This window comes from Strix aluco, chromosome 4 (genome assembly GCF_031877795.1).
Source record: "Strix aluco isolate bStrAlu1 chromosome 4, bStrAlu1.hap1, whole genome shotgun sequence".
Classification (NCBI taxonomy): Eukaryota; Metazoa; Chordata; class Aves; order Strigiformes; family Strigidae; genus Strix; species Strix aluco.
Genome location: NC_133934.1, coordinates 48,831,975 through 48,853,041, shown reverse-complemented (window position 1 = coordinate 48,853,041; position 21,067 = coordinate 48,831,975). Strand labels below are relative to the sequence as shown.

Genomic DNA, 21,067 nt, shown 5'->3' with positions numbered 1-21,067 from the left:
CCCTTTAATTTGCTCCCAGTAAGACATACCAAAATTAGTTTAAGCTTTTTTCCACCCACACAGCCCCCATCCAGAACCTGTCCTAGACCTCATACTTAACTGCAGAGAGGTTTCAATGTCTTTTTTAAACACGTTAGAGAAAACTCATGAACAATTCTGCATTTGTTTTGTTAATCCCTTCACGCAGATAGGAAGCTCTTCATAAAATAGCCATCAGTACTTTCTCTCTCCATTACAGGTGGTCTGCATAAATATTTTGTTACTGTACTATGGGAAATAGTCATCAATTTTAATCCTAAATTACTTTAACGTTCAATACATATTTAGTTATTTTTTCTTCTTCTTACTACAAAACCCAAAATGGAAAAAAAGACATGAAATCATATTGTATTGAAGGTTTTATTGATGGCCAAATTGCTGTCACTTAAATCAGGCATAGCACTTTAATTCTTATGTAACAGGACTAAAAAGGAAGTGGCTATTAAAGATTAACTTCTGTAAGCCTTTAAGTTGCCGAAGTCATACTGTTCTGCACAACTTTCATGCTGCCAGCAAATGACAGCATTCTAGCTGCATTGCTTACATTGTATGCTTTAGTATACAGCAAAGAGTGATCTTAAATTTTATCACTTTTACCAGTTACACTTTTTGGAATTATGTTACAAACAAAAAACATTTTATTACTTCTCTGCAATTATGTACAGTATAAAACAAAACCCAAGGTTTGTGGCAGAAACATGTATGATTTGATCATATACAGAAGACAACATCAAATTTTATGAAATAAATGACAAGAATTATTTTCTGAGAGAAACTTCCATTCAAGATTACTTTAACTGACATTGCGGTGACACTTTCCAGAAGCATGGAAAATACATCCAATGGACCAGATCCTCCTCTTTTGCTTCACCTTCTGACTTACATGGACAAATCTAATGTCACTGTATCCTACACAATCAGATACATGTGTATAACAACTCACTATCTAGGCTTACTTTGAAATAAAGAAGCACTTAAATGAAATCTGATAATCTTGATGTGTCATAAATACTTATGGAAGTATATGTGATGATATTCACATTACTGTCAAGTGGAAGATAAAACTGCTAGGAAGGAAATAAACATGCAAATCAAATGTTAAATAATACAATTAAAAAAAAAAAAAAATCACACTGAGAACTTGGACAGCATATAATAGAGCCAAAAAGGAAAAGTATTATTCCAAATGATGTGCATAGCCTTTAATTTACAAACCAAATCTTTACTCAGGGCACAAAAAGAATGCCCTGGCAACTACTGCCCCATGCCAACAGATTCCTGCAGAAGTCCAGGGAAGAAACACAGGTTCTGCAGGAGACTTTCTGATCTCTCTTCAAAGTGGTAAACAGTGGAATAAATGCATTTTTTTAAAGGAGAGTACTGGTACAGAGAAGATGTGCTAGAACTGTGAGTCAAAGCCTCTAACTTCCCCTTCCTGATTCCACATTATCAAAAGAAATATCAAAGAAAACCCCAAACCAAACCAAAAAATCCACAACAATCCCATTCCTTCTCAAGTAGGTTATTCCTCTCCACTGTGGTTTCCTACAGAAGATTTTACTCTGAGCAAGAAAATTCTGTGTAACAGCAATACTTCATTGATTTCTGGAATGAAGCACTGGCAGCAATATGAAATATGCATAAGCCACAACCTGTATTTTCCCCTATTATGTTAGTTAAAATGAAAACACCTGTAATAAAGATCTAGAAAAATCCAAATTATCATCCAAATAAAAGATGTTTAATACAACTTGTAAATACCAAATACTCCCCTCCCTTTTTTGTGAAGATGCTTCAGACAATAGCTGTCAATGAAAATTCAGTTATTTATGCAGCATGGACTTGCTTAAAATGACACTGTCAAACATTCAAATTGTAAATACAAGACCACCTGTGCATCACAAAAGACAAGACAAAAATTCTCCTAATACAAACAACACTTCGTTTTACTAGCTTTTTGTAAGTTACATTCAAATAACTGCCATTTTTCTAATGTGAATCCCAGATTTGAAATGTCAGACTGGCAGAGGAGAGAAATAATTATTGTGAACTGCTTACTATCAATGCTATGGCCACAGAACAAATTCTCTTTCAGTAATTTTTTAAAATTTATTTTAAATTCTTTCACAAGATAATGGGGAGGCAGCAACATCAAAAATTAAGGCTGGAATGACTTAAGAGCTTTTCCTCTTATAACTTTTTTAAAAGTTCACTGAACTCTAATGTCATATATGCTTTGGATGAATGGAAAAAAAACCCAAGTGATTTACAGAGAAAGTCAACTGGTCCTAACCCTGTAGTAAGCATGAACAATATGATTTGATAGTGGTCCTTGCTGCAGAAGGTCCACCACTCTGAAACGCAACGAGTGAAGATGTCTAGTTGCATGTGAAAGCTTTCCTAGGGAAAGAAACACTTCGGAGATCCATTTCATTCAATAACACAGCACTGGCAATGCTCAGTGACTGTGTTTATAAAGCAAACTACATTATTATTGTATCGTCCTGCTTCTTTCTTGATTACTCTATTACTCTATAATTTAGTATCCATACTGTTCCATTACAGTATATAATTAGCATATGTACAGTAAGCAATACTGGTCTAAAATCTGAAAGTGTCACTCAAGAAATTTCCAGTAGATGGCTTCTATGCATAAATTTGCAATTAACTTTTGGAGTCAAGCAAGGGTCTTTCAGAAAACCTGGCTCAAAGTATTTTTAGACTTACACTCAATAGATTCATATAAAAAAGTAACCACCGGCACATCTATCCTTTTCAGGAACTATACATGCTCCACAAAGAGAAAGTTAACAGCTGCAACTGGTTTGCTGGGATCACACCAAAGAAAGACAAAAGGAAAGAGAAAAAAAATTTATTATAAAACATGTTGAAATAGCAATGACTTAGCTGACTTCCTGCTCTGCTGTTCTAGGCAGAACAAAATGTGACTGAATGCTCTCAGGAAAGTCGAAACAAAATTACAGCTTAAGTATGTTGCTGCACTAAAATCGCTTTCTCTTGATAATTTCTGGTTTCCAGCTGACAGGATGAGTTTCTTCAGTCTGAAGGGAAAAAAGAAAAATCTCATAAGGATTATTTTTAACTTGAAATTCACCTGTAATTAGGGTTCAGTTTAAAATATTACTCACCTAGTACATATACTCCATTTCATATGTAACATTATATTTACCTAATCTACTATGCAATTAATTTATCCAAATTAAATTTTATATCATCCCACTGTCTGAAGTACACGACAAGACTTGTTCTGTTTTGGGTTTTTTTTTTTTGCAACAAGGACAAAAATCAGGTTGCCAATAGCATTTCAGAAACAGCACTGGAGTGATCAAAGCACAGGAATAGGAATTCCAGAGACAGTCCTTCCAGCGGTATCTACATCAGTATTGGCAAATGCCAGTCTACAATTTGCCCAGTTGCAAAATGGATAAAACACCCCTTACTCCTTTATATCTAAGAGTTGCTCCAAGTCTAATTCAATGCAAAAATTCCAAGGTTTAATAATAAGCCTTATATTCTTTATATTGAAGACATACTTTGATAAACTATAGAATAATCTATTTTCTCCATTAGTAAGTGGATTCAGATCTGAGAATAACAGTTTGAAAACAAGCTATTTGCTTTGAATTCTAAAAATTGTTACCGCAAATGACTATATACAGAAGTACAATAAATCTTTAAATGTAATCTTTTTGCTAATTCCTATGTTTTAATCAATACAGCTAACCACAGTCCCCTACTGGCTTCAAAACACAATGTACATTATTGTAGTAAGATTTCTCCAAATTTTATCACAAAGGACTTTTGCAGAAGAATTGACAGACCTGACACTTATTTGTACTATAGCATTAATAAGGGTTTAGGAGTGCAGAAAGTAGCTACTGTCCTCTTAACATTATCACGTACATGTTGCTTTCAAACGTCAATAAAATAGATTACACAAGTTGATACGTGTAACATTTGTTTGAAAATTTCTGATTTCCTGAAAATACATTAAAAAGACACTTTGACATACCGCAGTATCATCTTCTTTGTATACTTTTATGGTTTTATCAGCTTCAGCAGTTAGCAATCTGCTTTCTGACTGGTCAAAAACACAAGCAAATATTCCCGATTCACTGTCCAAAGAGCCTGGCTGTACAGCTGCATGTACTCTCTGGAAATTGTATCCAGTTCTCCAGTCCCAAAGATGCATTGTACCATTATCAGCTGCAACAAGCAAACAAACATAGAAATTAATTGGTTAAAATACTAACTATGTGTTTTCTAAAAACAGTATCATGAACAACTAATACATCAGGAATACATCAGCTATAACATTCATGTAGAATAGCTCAGTACACCCTACAAGGTTACCTATTTTCTACTGGGTTCCTTCTTAATTAAGAAAGGCTGATCTTGTTTAAGAAGGCTGATGGAAGCTTTCTCAGCATCTCATCCAGTTTGTATCAGATAACCCAGAGAGATGATACACTACATCACAAGGCAACTGCAGCAAGCTGGTTTGGAAGCACAGTAAGGACTGGCATTCTAAATATCAAGCTCCCTGTGCAGTGGCTCCACTGAAGTTGAACAAAGAGGCGGCATCCTGTCAAACAAATTCCAGACATTAAGGAGTCTCTAATGGGAAACAGGCTTGATGTTCGCAGAGGTTCTATTTCAATGCGGTTTAAATCACTGCCAGTATTACTGCTACTGGCATCAGCTACAGCATATTCACAGCAATCTGAACTTTGTATTCAGAAGTTTGCCCTCAAAGCAATTTTTCAGTTACAAACAACCATCCCCTCCCAAAGTATTATCTAGCCAAAACAGATCTATTAAAAATTTCTCCACAGCTGCCAGCTAGACATGAAATCCAGAAGTTTCAAGAAGGGTGTTTCTACAGTAAAATACTCTAAGGTAACCTCAACTTATTTTAATTCAGCATCAGCTTCTTTGAAGTTGCTGTAGATAGCATGAGGATGTAAAAGGGAAGAAATCAATATTCAAATTTTAATTTTTAAAAAAAATAACAAATAATATTACTAAAATGATAGGGGGGTTGATGTGGAGAAAGAACAAGTTTTTCTAAAGCCTCAACTACTACTAACACAAAAAAGTCCTACAAAGACCTTCTAGAAGTTCCTTCAAAATAATAAAGAATGAATTATGTGCCCCGTCCAGTATCTTGTCAAGTTCTTGCTCTCACTATGAATGCGCCAGTTGTCAAATAGAGCTTTATCCAAATTTAAAAATCAAGGGCCTCTTTTATACAGTCCTGAAAACATAACCAGGGTAAGCTGACAATATAATTAGCTACCTTCCAACACATTTCCATCTTACTCCACATCCCTAGCCTACAGAACATACTGTATCAAATGCAATCAAATGGGACCAAATGCATTTCAGTGTTCCAAAGTGTACAACTGTTACTTTTTTTTGTTATGCTCTGGTTACAAACACAGGAATGTTTTTCATAAGTATCTGCTTCTGCAAACTCATGGAACCCGTCTTAAACTGTCTTCTCACATGTGGTGTGTGAATTAAGTCCCATCCCTGTTTATAACTACCCAAAAGATTAGACAAGCAAAACCAAGAGGTGAAAACTCAGGCTCTGCAAGTTATGTGGAGCAATACAGTCTAGCCTCTTAATTCACCTTCCTCTGATTGCTAGAGCTCTCTCAAGACAATCTTATGATTAAGCAACTGGTGTAGGACCTCTGAGATTTGGGTTTAACCTCCTGCTTTCACTCTGTTTTCCCATGCAATCTTGGACTGTTTCTCTGGAGCTCAGCTCTCAAGCTGTAAAATTAGCACTTCCTTTTTCCACACTGTTTACTCATTTCCTGTTTATAACAGCATCTACATTAAAAACACACCATCTCCCTACTACATAGACACAATGCCTTAATGAAAATATCTGAATCCAGTTGGGATTTCTAGAAGCTTACTTTCAAAAAAAGCTTGTCACTAAGAAGGCCTACATATGTACTTTGTCTTGTACAAACATAAAACTCTCAAACATCACAGATTAAGGTTTTAGTAACACATACTTCCAACAAAATATTTTTATTACAGTGCTTGGGTAACTAATATATATAGAAAAATGCCACCTGCAGTAGGAGATAAATGTTCTTACATAAAATTATTCACGTTCAGTACAGTAAGCATTCAGGATTTTCCTCCTACCCCCACAACACAGATACATGAGTAGAAACTAAGTTTCAAGACTTTGGGGGCTCACAGACCACTGACTATACTCTAATGTATCAGATTATTATTAAATTCTTGAAGCTTTTGAATGTAAGAATTAAATTGATGTGTCACAATAGATACAAAATTCTCCCACACGCACTGGAGCCAAGTGGCTAATTTTTTAGTTTCAGAACACTTGAACATATAATATTGTTGAGTAAACATGGTTTTGATTCACAGAGCCAAATAAAATTTGGAGATTAACTATCAGTCTTTTAAACAATACAAAGATAACATAAGAAAATGCGTGCAAGAAAACTTTGAGACAACAGAATCAATGCATTTGTGCTGCATAAAAAACCAGAGAAGAGTTCACATCTAAATGGTACAGCAAGTTTTACCAAGAAGTTTCTATATCCTCTATCCATTCTCACTGCATCACCATGTTACTAAGAGAGCAGCCAATAAAGAACCAGATGTCTCCCAAGCAGCTTCCAATTTCCACACCACTCCTGAGGGGACACTAATGATTAGGAGATCATAGAGGATGGACTCTGGAGCCTTGCAGCAGCAGCCAGCTGGGAAAAGGAAACCTCTTCCCTGCAGAACATTAGAAGATCTTTCAAATATTTTTTTTGTGCATGCAGCCCAGTAACATCCAAGATAAACGTGGCCCTACTCGCTATAAAATGAAGTTGTATGTTGTAGCAGGCCCAAATAAAGGAGAGCTCAGCAAGCATCTCTGCCTAAGGACCTCTAGCCATATATACATGGGGGAGCAGAAAGAGGAAATATAAACATATATTTCTCATTTTACCTCCTGAGACCAAAACACCATCAGAATTTACAGCCAGTGTGTTGATAATAGCATTGTGACCAGAGAGGTTCTGAATAAAGTTTCCATCTGGGAATTTCCACTGCTTGATATTATCTGGAGAACCAGATGCAAATGTGTAACTGAAAGAAAATAAGCACAGTATATTAAAGTTCAAAAGAGCTGTAAGGATAGCAAATGTGCTTCATTGGAACTACTGTTAAATGCTAGCTGCAAAATCACTTAATACTAAAACTGCTTTTCTGACATTTTTACTTCACATAAAATGAAGCAATTTTACAAAGTCATGAATTACCCATTTCTACTATTTGATTTCTGTTCCACAGACTACCTAAACTTTATAAATCCTATGCCACATAGGATGTTAATACGCAAACAAATATTAAAAATGCACATAAAGTTCTTGTCAGTTGTTATTCTGGCAAATTTTCAGGTATAAGGGCATCATCAGCAAGGGTATCAGAGAAAAAAAAAAAAAAGCAGCAAACCCCAAACAAAAAAACCCAGTATTGGGTAGTCTTCCAAAACTACAGAATATTAGGCTGACAGCAGCTACTGCTTGATAAAAACACTTTATTTTCAAGAACTATGACTGATGAACCTGAAACCACTTTTTTTTTGTTTGTTTTAGAATACAAGTAAAACCAGGGGTTTTCTCTGCTGTAGCTAACAGGCATATCATAAGCTTTTTACAATTTTCCAGGCACACAGATTGGATCAGAATTTATTCATATCAAAGATTCTGAATTTCTGCACTGACAGAATTTTAAAATATTGAAGGTGCAGAAGTACTGCAGTTCTATGTGAATTCATTTTCTCCATTGTTTTAATGGGGATTTATCCAAACAGGCAACTGTTGATGCATCAAAATAAAGCATCTAAATTCTGCGCACTTCCAACATCACCTGCTTCAAAGATTAAATACCCACAAGAAGTTTCTTTTTAAGGCCCGTTAGATTGAAATGTCTTGTGCAGTGAACCACACATTCAAAAGAACCCCTTTGTATTAATCATTGTCTCCTTTAGCATTATTCACACACGCGCCATTTTACAAAACTACCTCACTTTCTGCTAACAATCATTCAGTTATCTATTTATTATTGTCCTTACAAGTCCAGTGTCACTGATTTCTCAAGGACTGCAAAGGCACGTACATAAGAAATCCTGTGGGATAAAAGACGTTTTCAGGATTGCTCACGTACACCAATGCCAGTACTTGGGGAGCACAATCAATGTAGTAAAAGGTATCTGAGAACCGATACGTACATTTTTACAGCATTTTAAGTTTTTCACATTATTATGCCCTACCATTCAAAATCATGACTCACACTGGCTTTCTGTCACCACTCAATGTTATGAATTGGAAAGTGTAAAAGAATGAGGAAAACTTACTGTCTTGGATGTAGCACTACTGCTCTTACAGATTTCTTGTGATTTGTTAAAGTAACACGAGTTTTTCCTGCCACTAAATCCCAGAGCCGTATGGTAGTATCATGACTGCCTACAATGAAAATAAAAAATAGTAGAAACCATCATATTGATTCTATCATTGCTATTACTTTGATACAGCAGCCAAATTCTTTTATGTGAAAAAGACAAAAATATTATGCTTGTTATGAAAATATGATACTAATACCACCTCAGACAAGAAAGATGCTCGATTGTAATAGTCTTTTTACAGATTGAAATTCAAGAAGAACTAAGTAGTTACACAGCAAAATTAGATTTTGACATAATGGGAAAGAAGATGAACTTTACGCTTAACCATGGTACTGGTCACTTCTTAATTGAATTGGGGAGAACTGTGAAGTATCATAGAAAATGCAAGTGTCAATACATATTACAACAAAAAATGTGAGCACCAGAAACAAAGGAATTGCAGAAAAATGTTCAAACAATGCATAGCTATATTTGCTTAAACATACCATTAATAGTATGAAATAGCCATTGCATGGCCCATTTTCAACAGAAAAGTAGTAATTAAGTTTCTCTTATTACTTTTGTAGATAAACAAAGACAACATTATGACCCTCACATAATTACTGAGCAAATATATTAACGATTAAGTTTTTCAATCACGTTACTTGTGAAACCATGCCCACTATACCTGTAATAATTTGTGGTTCTGCAGCTTGGCACTTCACAGTCGCTACTGCATTTGTGTGTCCTGATAGTGTGTGCACACTGGCTTTCGTCCTTACATCCCAAATCTATGAATTCACAGTAAGTCAGTCATATTCAATGTATTTTATGAACTGTCATTGATTACATGAATTCCTTGCCACAGTTCTATAAATTAAACTATGGTATTTGGTTGTATTTTTCATCCAACAATTCGTCACACAACTGCCTCAGCCAACAAATTTCAAGGGGAGCCAGGAGCCTGCCACTGAATTTCTAGACATATAGATAACTTAAAGTCACCATAAAACCATACCATCCTCTAAATACTAAGTCATCATATACATACTATGTAGTCTACCTAGTAAATTAAGAAATAAAACATCATCCTGAAGCGACACTGTATTTTTGTGTATTTGGGCTCCAGTTTTATTAACAATGGAAGACAACACTAACATAAATCTTAGTATTTTCATGTCAATTCATGTTAACTTTTGGTAAGCATTCACTTTTACAAATGGAAGACGTTGAAGCACATTGACATATCAAGACTTTAAAACATGACAATGCTATACTTACTCGTGCTGTTGAATCTCTGCTACATGTTACCAGTACGTCTATTGTTGGATGCAAGTCTAAACCATAGACAGCACTTAGATGACCGTGGTAATGTCTGATAACCTAGATGAATTAAAAAAAGGCACACACACCAACTGGATATTTGAAAGAATATTCTAAATGCTATCATTTTTATATTTGCCACCACCAATTAATTCCAATTAAATAAACTACAGCTTACCTTATTGTATTCAAGATCCCAGCATTTCACTTGTTTGTCTTCTCCACAAGAAAAGAGGTATGGACTTCTTGCACTTACTATCACCCCTCGTACAGTACTGATGTGTCCCGTCAAAGACAATTTCAATTTGCCACTAGCAAGGTCCCAAATCTGCATCAAAATAGGTATTTTGAGGTAGACAGTTAAAAGCTACACAGTGATAGTCTGGGTAAACAGCCCAGATGTAATTGATCCTGCTGCACTTGAAGTTAAAAATTAAAATAACAAACATTTGCTCTCCAGCTACTAACATGTAATAAATGAAATCTCAAGAAGTAGTAATACTCCACAAATCCTTTATGACTAGGTAATAAAATGTTCTGCATTTCATTACTCTGTAAGCAGTAAGCAAGAAACTGTTTCCAAGGGCTGAAGACATTTTTAAATAACCAGAGAACAAGAAAAGCCACCCCCTGCAAACTTTGTCAGTGACTTCTTCCAACCTCTTACCTTTATGGTTCTGTCAGCAGAGCCAGTAACAAACCACTGATTTCCTGGTTCTACTGCAATACATCTCACCCAGCCCAGGTGACCACTGATAACCTTTAGAAAAACCAAAAATTTTTCTAAATCAGAAATAATACACATGCACCAGTCAATATAATTTCAATTCTCCAACACTGGAATTTGTTAGTATTCACCAAGAAATGCATGCTCCCCAAAAAGCCAGATGTGAAATTAGATCTGAAGAGAGCTTGATTTCTACTTTCATTAAATGACAAGACTACCAGAAATTTACATGTCATACGCTAGACTTGGGGAACTTGCAATAAGACCCTGCTCCTATAGGCAACTTTTTCAAATCCTTTGAGAGGCTGTAACACTGTGGCTCAACACCTAAGGCTTTGCAGAGTAAGATGGTATTTAAGCACCCGTTCCTTATGATGCTCTATAGTGCTTACACAAAAATAAAGAACAATTATATAAAATCTTGGCTATTAAATCACATTGCCATATAATAACCTCTTAAAGCACACCACCACCTCCTTTTCCCCAAGTAAGGGGCAAGATGAGTATGTTGAAAACTTTCTGGTAACAAAATACTGGAGACATCTCAGAAGAAAAGCTCTACCAATACATGGCTTGCTTACAGCAGTCTTTGTTTCTTTAATTTCTCCAAAGTCAAACAGCTAAAATCAAAACACATATTAGGTTTCACTGGATGTCATATTCCACGTACTGTCATACAGCTCATTTCAAAAGGTCTAAAGCACAAAAGTTCTTAGGCAGAAATACTTTGGAAAACTTAAGTGGATTCTTCTGACCAGATGAGACCACAGCCACATAGATCTGAGATAGCTGTCCAGATTTCTTCATAGTCTATGAATAGAAATAGGCATTTCCAGGGGAGAAATCTAAGAAATAATTAATGTGACCTATTTTAAGTCCCCATCTTTCACAAATTACTTCACACCAAGCTTAGGAAGAGCAGTTAAAATGCAGATCTTAAGCAACAGGTAAGATGAAACCCACATTTGGTGTTCCAGCTATGCTTCTATTTGAGTTGCTTGAACAAGCTTTTGACCTGTTGAGCACAGATTTTGACAGCAAACCTCCACTGAAACTGTTTACAGGTAGAATTAGTACAGTGACTTGAATTGTATTTACAGTCTCTCTCTGAAAAGAAAGTGCTCCTAACAAGTAAGCATTTGTCATTTGTTTACCTTAAAACTCTCACGGGTTTATTTTGGTGCTATTTTTTCAAATGGCATTTGCCTTAATTTTTATAGAGAACATATTGCAATACTGCTGTATTTAGAAAACCTATATATTCCTTTGAGCACAAGTGTTCTTCAAAAAATTACTTTTTGAGATTAGACTTAAGATTTATGACTAATACAGCATTCAGGACTCTTCTGAGGATCTAAATGCCTACATATCATACTATATTTAGATGAACTGTGCTAAAACAAGACAATTCTGATACAAGAGCATGAGATTTTTAAATATCAAGCCTAACACTCCTAAAGCAAGAGTCACCCTTTCTCAGACAAAATATGAAACTGCTTAAATTTCATAGTAAGAATCAGCCCCTCAGAAGAAAAAAAAATTTAGACGTTCAAACAGATGCACCTGAAAAGTAAAAAAGGTCTGAACTAATACATATGCTTAGAGATTTTCCCTTCAACTCCACTACCCTGCCATACTCATCACCAAAATGTTTAAAGATGATATGACATTTTGGGGGAATGGCTATTAAAGAAAATTAAAAGGCAAATTAGACTAAGTCAAAAACAAGACTAGAAGTCAAGCAATCTAAACTGTAGAGGTAATTTGTGATTAAAGTATGAAGCTTATTCCTCCCATTTTCATAGCAAATAAAAGAAGTCTGGCTGACTCAGACACTGACTGCCTTTGAGGTTTTTTTGAGACAATTTCATTATGTTAACATTGATAGAGTATTTCTTTAACATGTTATTAGTTTCAAATTTTGCACCTTGTTTTTGAGTACCAAAGAATCTGACTAGGAAAAACAAAGTCTTTAATGGATTTATCACAATACAGCTACACCTACATAAACAAAAGGGTAAAATTAATAATATTCACAAAATAATTTACTAAATAGAATGAAAAATGTTTGTAAACCAACCTCTTTGTTATTTAAGGAGAGAGTGTGCATATGCAACTTAGTTGTGATCACTTTTCATTTTACTTCATTTTTGTGAATGAGAAGAAAAATTATGCCTTGAAGCCTTTATAGAACATAAAATATTCATTTACTTTTATATGCATGTCATACACTTGTAACTTACTCTGTATAGTTTCCAAGGTGGATGCCACTGAGGTTTGGGCATGGTCGGGGCCTTCTTCACCATTAACGCAGAATTTTTGTTTCCACCAGCTTCCACCATGGCCTGTAAGTTAAAAGGAAGGTTACTCTTACGCTTTATAGCTTACCTCTTTGCCCCAAACCTAAAACCTTCTCACTCTGACATCTCAACACTGATTAAATTTAGTCAGTCAGGAGATCTCCACACAACACACAAATGAATCCAGAGGCAATCCGGTGAATGTTACATGCTTTTCGCATTAGATGTGCAACAAACTCACCACTGACATCCCAGGAGGCTGCGAACGCTCAGATATTCCAGCATGCCTGTAAATATCACCCACACCAGCAGCTGTCCGATTTGCATCCAACCTAGGTTGAATGAAAATGGTTGATGAATTGGAATCAACTTCTTCTATTAAGTAAGTGATAAGGGCTGCATCCAGTCAAATGGAGTACACCTCCAAGGATGGAGACTCCACAACCTCCCTGGGCAACCTGTTCCAGTGCCTGACCACCTCAAGGTAAAACACACCCACGAACAAAGCCTCACTTCTTTCTCTTCTATCTAAACAGAATTTCCCCTGGTCCATGACATGCAAGAAAAAAAAAAACGTAGACAAAAACAATGCCTGGCCACACTAAAAGTAGTTTCTTTAAACATTTTATAAATTAGAACATTCAAAATACTCAAAGTAGCTCTTATCCCAACTGATGTGTTTTGCCTTGAAATTCCCATAGATAACAAAAATGCCCATAAAGTAACACAGCAGTACCTGGACTGAGAAGCAGGAAGTGCTACGGCTAAGGACTGCGCTGCAGATTCACTAGGCATCCTCTGGACCTTAGTATCTGCTGTCAGAGCCACACCTTGAAAAAAAAACAAAACAAAACAACCACATGGCAAAAGCAAAGACAACTCTATTAAAAAGAAAATCCAGAAAAGTATATTATACAAACATGTATATATACACACACATCTGTGAACCAGGGCTCGTCACACCCCTGTAATATTAAATCCCATCATTCAATTACATTATTTTTCACATGCAAGTCACATCTTCTGAAATTTTTATTTTGGCCCAAAACCTTTCCGTCTTGATTCTACTACATATGTAGGTACACAATTTCTAGAGTAGAAAACAGTATGGTCCTGTCATTGGAAACAAAAAAAAGTCTAACTAGAAGCAGCGTCCATCTTTTTATCCAGCTTCAACTACTATGGAAAACCAAACATCACAGAAATAAACATGATCTTGAGAAGTATTTGCTAACTTAGGCTCTGTAGTGCAGTTTTTTATGCCATCCCTATGTGGTGGTTGGCATCAAGCAGTGGTGCCAGAACTACAAAAGGTTTCAGTCCTACTGAAGTGAGAATTTCAGACTACAACTCATGATTTATAACCTCAGCCTAAGAACAGATCACTTTTTTTTTTTTAATTTTAAAACTCTTTACACAGTGTAGTTTTGGTGCAGACTGGTACATCTATCCTGTTCCTCTATTTCTTTTCCTAACCAAAGTTCTGACAATTGACAACAAAAAGAACATTTGGGTTAGATGTCCAGGTTAAAACAAGAAACAACAAAAGAAATCTAATTTTTAACCCTGACACATCTGAATCTATTAAAAGAACACTGAACTTGAGAAAACCTCTGTAGGCAAGTCTTGACCCCACAGTTACAGGCAACTATGCGTGGTTTTTTTAATGGCTGAACACGCACATCTGTTAACTTACAAATCAAGCCACAACAGATTTTCCACCATATTTGTCATAAACATAAGCACTAACAGTAAAAGATCAACAGCTAAAACTAAACTGCCACAAGGACAGAGCAGGATGGATCAATAACAGTGACAATTAGCAATGGCCAATGTAACAACAAAGAAACATAACCCTTCCAAGCACAGACAAAACCAAATGACGCTAAAATTATTAGACCCTAATATCTCTTTCTCAGAGCAAGGTGGTGATACCTACACCTTTCTGCTCTGGTGATGAAAAGCAGCATACATCCCTCTTGTCATTCAACTTCCTTCTAGCTGGAACCTCCCTCCCTGTTCACAATAAAATCGTAAGAGCAGCTCTGCCACAACAGTAGAGGCACCAGGGATCTGTGGGTCTCAGCAAGCTCTCCAAGAGAAAGGAGACCACAATACCAAAGCGGAGATTCCTAGAACATTTCTGTGATGATGTTACCACAGGAAGTGAAATCTCATAGAAATGGATGACCATCTCACAGCAAGCTCACATCCACTGATGTTTAGTGAGAAGACACTGCACCTGTACCTATACCCTCCTCCTACCTCCTATCCCAGAACATTTATCAGCCACAAAATTCTCTGCATCAATACTATGAAAGACAAGAATGGCACTTCCCACTGCTATCAGTTATGGATTCACAGTGAGAAGCAGCCTGATCCTGCTAGGATGGAGGATGTCTAGTTCTTACAGGAAGGCAAAAACCCCAGGCAAACACTTACAGAATTTTACTTACCAGGTCCAGGTGGGTATGGATGTGTACCAGTTATCAAATACTCAAGTTCTTGTCCTAAAGAGCAATAAAATGTCATATTAATAATGACATTTTATACTGCACTGCAAATGATGCACTCAAGAAATACAGGAAAACAGAGGAAAAGCCAGCAATCACTTCTAGTGTACTACACTTAGACATCACTTATTTTTATTAATTTCATTTGTTCTGGTTCTCAGTTTTCTAAAACTCAAGAGTAAAAAAACATTTTTAAAATGGTGAGGCTACCTGTTACCAAGAAGGACTCTCAAGAGAAAAATCTTCATACTGTCAAAGATGCCTTTTGAAGAAGATATCATGGAAAAGAATTCAAGTACAGAAATAGCACGGGTATCTGAAATGTAAGCTAGTCAAAACAACTGATTGTCTGTGGTATCAGAAAAGAAAAAGGTTCTTTTCTTCTTAAGAGATTTTTCATTATCTCTCAACATCTTTCACTTTCAGAATACTTCCAAATAAAGTACCTTGGGAAAAAAATCTCAACTGAAATAAGGCAGCATTTGGCACTCTTTAGAAGACAAGTTTCCATATGTAATCTAATGCATACATGCTTTATATATAACCATACACAGATTGAAAAAACCTGCAGATTTAAAGTAAGTTCTCTGGTTTAATAGATGCACAGCTAAAGAAAGTCCGAAAAAATTCTATGAAACAAAATAAAAAACCCCTAAACAACAAAAGAACATGTCCTTGACCATCATGAATTTGTAAAACAGAGGAATATATTACTCATCTTTCTTTATCACCTAAATACAGCACACACTAATGTCACCACAAAAATTACTCTTTTTACTAATGAATTACTGTAAAAATTTCAGAGCACCCTATTAGTCCTTGTCCTGGTTTAACCAGGATAGTGTTAAGTTACCCCAACAGTGGGGGGGGGAGCTCTAGCCGGGCAGACTTCACATCCTGGCACGTCACATCCTGGCGCGGGAGCACGGGGTTTTATACATCTGGTCCTCTCACTGTTGTATTGGTAGATATTTTGCTCTGTTCGTTGTTATCACCGTTATTCTTATTGTTGCTATTTGTTGTTTGCTGTTGCTCTGTTGTATTAAACCTTTCCTTATCTCAGTCTCAGGGCTTTGTATTTCACTCCCTTTGTGGGGGAGGGGCAGCGGCCTCATGGTCTCAGACCCCAGCAGGGGCTAAACCACCACAGATCTTTGTTAAAACAAACTTCCTCCTTGTTCTGAATCACTTACCTCCTGTGGAACCTAGCAAGAAAAATACCAAGCTATCCAAAAAATGTATTTTGATTTCCATATTTATCTCCAGTGGATTAACACTGGACTGCATTCTCCAGATTTTGTATCAGTGAGACTGTTACAAAACAAAGGACAAATGTAAATTAAGAGCAAACTAACCTTGATTTCCAGAATACTGTTTGTGTCCGTAAGGATCCCCTGTGTTTGGGCCTCCTTTCTCCCTCAAGTTTTCTTTAAGAGTAGGCATGTGTAACACTGAGCCGTACTCTGTACGCAGCTTGACTGCCATCTTTACTTTGTGACTGTTGGAAGAGTAAAGCAATTAAACCCCGATTTTTGAACTGTTACTAAGTTTTGAAATATTTTACCAAAGATTTTATACAACTTACTTTACAATTCTAAAATTTTTCTTCCCTCAAGACTACACTGTTAACTCTACAGAAACATCTGAACTTCTGACTTGGATGAAGCAATCACTAACATAGTTTAAAACTTCACTGACTACAGCACTTACCTTTCTTCATCTAATGGGATAGGCTTGGCATTATCAGCTACAAACATATCATGGGTTCTCTTCAAAGATCTGAACACAAGTGTGTGCACAGAATGCTTCTGGACTTCCTAAAATAAAGAAAAGAACATTTAAATACATTCAGACATAATTAAATGAAAAACTGAAAACTGAAACATAAATTGAACTGAGTAGCAACTTCAGACTTCAGTACTGTTAGATGACATAGAACTATTTAGTTCACAAAAAACACCACTCTTCTTAGAAACTAAAACATTAAGTTTATCTGTTAATTGTTTTGAATCAGTGTTTACTCAGAATAACATTCCCTTTCTTGGAAACTGCCAAGACTTTGAAAAGCAAGCCAAAAACTTTGATCAGACTTTCTGCACTGGCATCTACATGACAATTCCATGAGCATGCAAGCTTTTCCCTCATTCATTCCAGTTCTGGTTTTATATGTAGACAATAAAGTAACCCACTCTGAAAACACTCCTGTAAATTTTATTTTACTACCACCATAAAAAGAACAAGGACACTCATCAGTTTCTGTGCACGGTGCCACTTTATGTAGGCTCAGCACAGTCTACTGAGAGAAAACTTGGAATCAAACCTGACAAAACTTGTTTTCCTTTTAATTTTTGTTTGTTACTATGAGCAAAACATACTTTAAATCCCATTCTGGAACTAACAAGCAGAATTAAAAAGCTATTAATGTCTTTAGAATATCTGCTTATCAACAGCATGATTTATTTTTTTATTAATATTTTCCCTCCAATGGACAAAAAGAAAATCCATTAGAAATCTGAGGCTGCCTGCTTAGGTACAAAGCTAAAACTCCCTGCATGACTGTTCTGGATGTCACACAAGCAATGGCAAGAAACTGGAAGCCACACTAATAACTTTTGGCATTGAACATCACTCAACTGCCCAGCCTTCAACAGTCATTACACAGGTGCTTTCCCTGTTGAGCTCTTTGTAGGTTTTGTTTTCCTGACCTGGAAGTTGTTTGTCCACTCACTGACCCATTCTGAAGTGGCTGTTACTCTCCTAACTAGGTAGCACCTACACAAGATTTTTGCGCTGGCTCCTGCAAGCTCCAGGTATTAAGTGAAAAAAAACCCCAACATTGGAATTGGATTAGGAATTTCATAATACAAAGAAGAATTACAGCAGCTAATTACTACTCAACAACGCAGTAGTTGTTGACATCACCACATGAACAGTAGGTAACACAATGCCTCTCCAGTAGAGAAGACTCTACAACTATTTTCTGACAGATGCTCTTCGGTAAAAAACAGCTAATAGTGTTGCATGGGGCAACAGTCTTTGGATCTTATATATTCCTGACAACACTATTTACTTTTAGAAGTACACGACATTCACCCCAAAGTAACTATTCCATGGTGTTAAACCCAGTGGCCTTCTCCCCAGCTTTACTTCTAAGCCCTCGCAACAAAGCTACCGTTTTCCTGACCAGCTGACAAAGCCAGTAAGTCAGGAGGCTGGGCATCACAGCATCACTTCCCCAGACCCCAGCACCAACTCCATATCGGGCGTGAGCCTGGCAAAGCAAAACTGCTGCCTACTCCTGCCTCAGCCCCACAGAGCCCGAGGACGCGCACCACGGCCCCTCAGACCGCCGAGAAACACCCCCCCTCCTCGCTTCCTGCACGCAACTCGCTGTCCCCCGGGGCGGACTGGGCAGAGGCTGGGAAAGCGGAGGGACCGCCATGGTCTACCGCCACAGCAGCGCTTTCGTACCAAGGGAAGGGGGGTGGGGAGGAGTGGGTGTGCGGTGCGGTGCGGCGCTCAGTGGTCCGCACCACAGCGGCTTCCCTCCCCCCCCCCCCCATCCAGGCCCCCTCACGGGCCCAACCCGCCCCGCTGCCCCGGCAGCGCTCTCCAGCCTCGCCCGGGGCGCCTCAATGGCGAGGCAGGGAAGACGCGCGGGCCCCAGCGGCGGGCGGGCGGGGGAGCCGACCACCCCGCCCCTCACCTCCACCATGGCGCCGGCGAACTCCCACCGCCTCAGCTCCCCCCGAACGGCTATGGAGGCGCTTCCGGCGCCTGCTCCGCGCCACACCGGAAGTGACGCGTCGCGAGGGCGCAGGCACGGGCGCGCGCGGGGCGGGTCAGGAGGGGGCGGAGCCGAGCGGGGCGGGGCGGGGCTTACCGGCAGCCTGGCGGCGGGCGGGGGATGCCGGGTTCGGGCCCCGCGGGCTCTGGCCGGGGGTGCGGCCCGGCTCGGGGCGCTGTCCCCTGCGACGGGAGCGCTGCAGTGACGGGTGCCGACCAGAAGAGCGCGATAGTCAGCTTTCTGAAGGGCACCTGGTGTTTTACTAACCCTGCCCCAGACTGATGAATGAGGGGATAAATGGCATCTGTGCAGTGGTTCTCCACGCAGACGGATTGAATACGCTCTGCTCAGCCTGATTTTGTAGAAATCTTTGGCCTTTGCAGGCTTTTTGGGCCGTGCAGCTACAGTTTTTAAGTGTTGTTTTCTTCATGAGTTCTCAAGGACAAAGGCTGTTCAGGGAACCACACAAAATGAGGGGGATGTGGAAAAGCAGTCCCAGGACTGAAATGCAACCTCTAAACAAGAGAAAACAGTATGATACGGGATGCTAGCCGTTATAACTGCCTTTTGGAAATAGTATCTTTAGTTTCGGTCCACAGGACCTCCTTTCAATGAAGACTGAAGCTGTGCGTGAACGAGCTGGCAGCCCCTGCACACCACATCAAGGTGTATGTTGCGAAAGGGCAGAGGCTGTAGTTCTCGTCAAAATGTACCTTGATACTCCAGCAGATTTTTCACTTGCATTCATAAGAATAGCCAAATTCACATGTGCAAATTGCAAACAGGTGCTTACTTTCTTTACATATACTCATCTGCTCTTAAATTCGGTAAATCTTGTCCTCCCAGGCTAAAGCTGGGATTTGGCAAGCACATCTTTTGCAGCCCCACCATCACGTTGCTCTTCTTTACCATTCTGCCAGCCACTTACTATGTCCGTCTGCGTGCCTAAACTGTGAACAGTTTGCAAACTGTTTGGGCCTGAAAATAATCCAGTGCCACATCTGTTGGTTCAAACCAGTCTTCTCTATTAGCCACAGGATGGCATTAGCCTGGGATTATTTCTGGAACACAAATTGCCTGCTTGACATAATGACCATCTCTTTTCTTTTCCGGAGCTGATGTGCTCCAAGTGGCTTTGCCCCCCAGTTCCTGGTCTGGGATTGAGGTGGGGGAGACATGTCCATTACTCTGTGCCACTAATGCCAGAGGAACATTGCCATCTCACTTTCAGGCCAAGCTAGCCAGGTTTCATGCTTAACATGAGGACCTATTTCAGTAGTCCCTCCAGGGATGCTGGGGATCCCCACTGGCTTTCAGAGCCTTCGGTAAAGGTCAGCACGGCACCTCAAGGAGCAGGAACATCATCTGTCCTTGCTTAAACTGCAACCCAGAGTGCAAACTCCACGGGGCAGTGTGTCAAAATGGGGCAACTCTGTTGCATCCTCCCAAACTGATGAGGTTAGATTGAAGATACACAAGGTTTAAAAGGAGATATTGGGGACAAGGGATTTTGAATGGTTTTTGGTTTTTTAAGTTTACACACAGAGTAATATGTGCCTGGTGACTGGCTGGTTGACTGATTGGTGGATTTGATGTGTGGAAAAGGTTTAAGGGCTAATCTCTGGCAACATATAAAGTATCATGATATAGTTGTTTCCTTTCTATCGTCTGTTGAAAGAAATCAGGCTTATTTTTATGACCTTTTTAAAGGAAAGCAAATTTGAAATACAGATGCTTGTTACAGTCCAGGGAAGAAAATTCTCCATTTGTATTTTGTAAGAAAACTTCACTCATATGTGCTGTTTGTTACTATTGGCCCTGTAGTTGTTCTAATTTTTTTACAACTAAGCATTCCCCAGAGAAATTTGTAATCTCAGTTTATTTCCTGGTGTCCTTGTAATACTTTAGAAAATCAGAGAACAAATTAAT

General features: G+C 38.3%; 1 protein-coding gene across 1 annotated transcript; it reads right to left on the bottom strand.

The window, feature by feature from the left end:
- Positions 1 to 385: 385 nt before the first annotated feature.
- On the bottom strand, positions 386 to 19,143 carry PLRG1 (pleiotropic regulator 1). The gene is made up of 15 exons (XM_074822978.1): positions 19,058 to 19,143; positions 17,062 to 17,168; positions 16,707 to 16,849; positions 15,295 to 15,348; positions 13,575 to 13,668; positions 13,080 to 13,170; positions 12,782 to 12,883; positions 10,479 to 10,571; positions 9,990 to 10,139; positions 9,770 to 9,871; positions 9,177 to 9,279; positions 8,462 to 8,570; positions 7,052 to 7,191; positions 4,073 to 4,266; positions 386 to 3,101 (listed from the first exon to the last, which is right to left on the bottom strand). Exons 1-15 carry the CDS (start codon positions 19,064 to 19,066, stop codon positions 3,042 to 3,044), a joined length of 1,551 nt encoding a protein of 516 aa, XP_074679079.1. The 5' UTR covers positions 19,067 to 19,143; the 3' UTR covers positions 386 to 3,041.
- Positions 19,144 to 21,067: the final 1,924 nt, after the last annotated feature.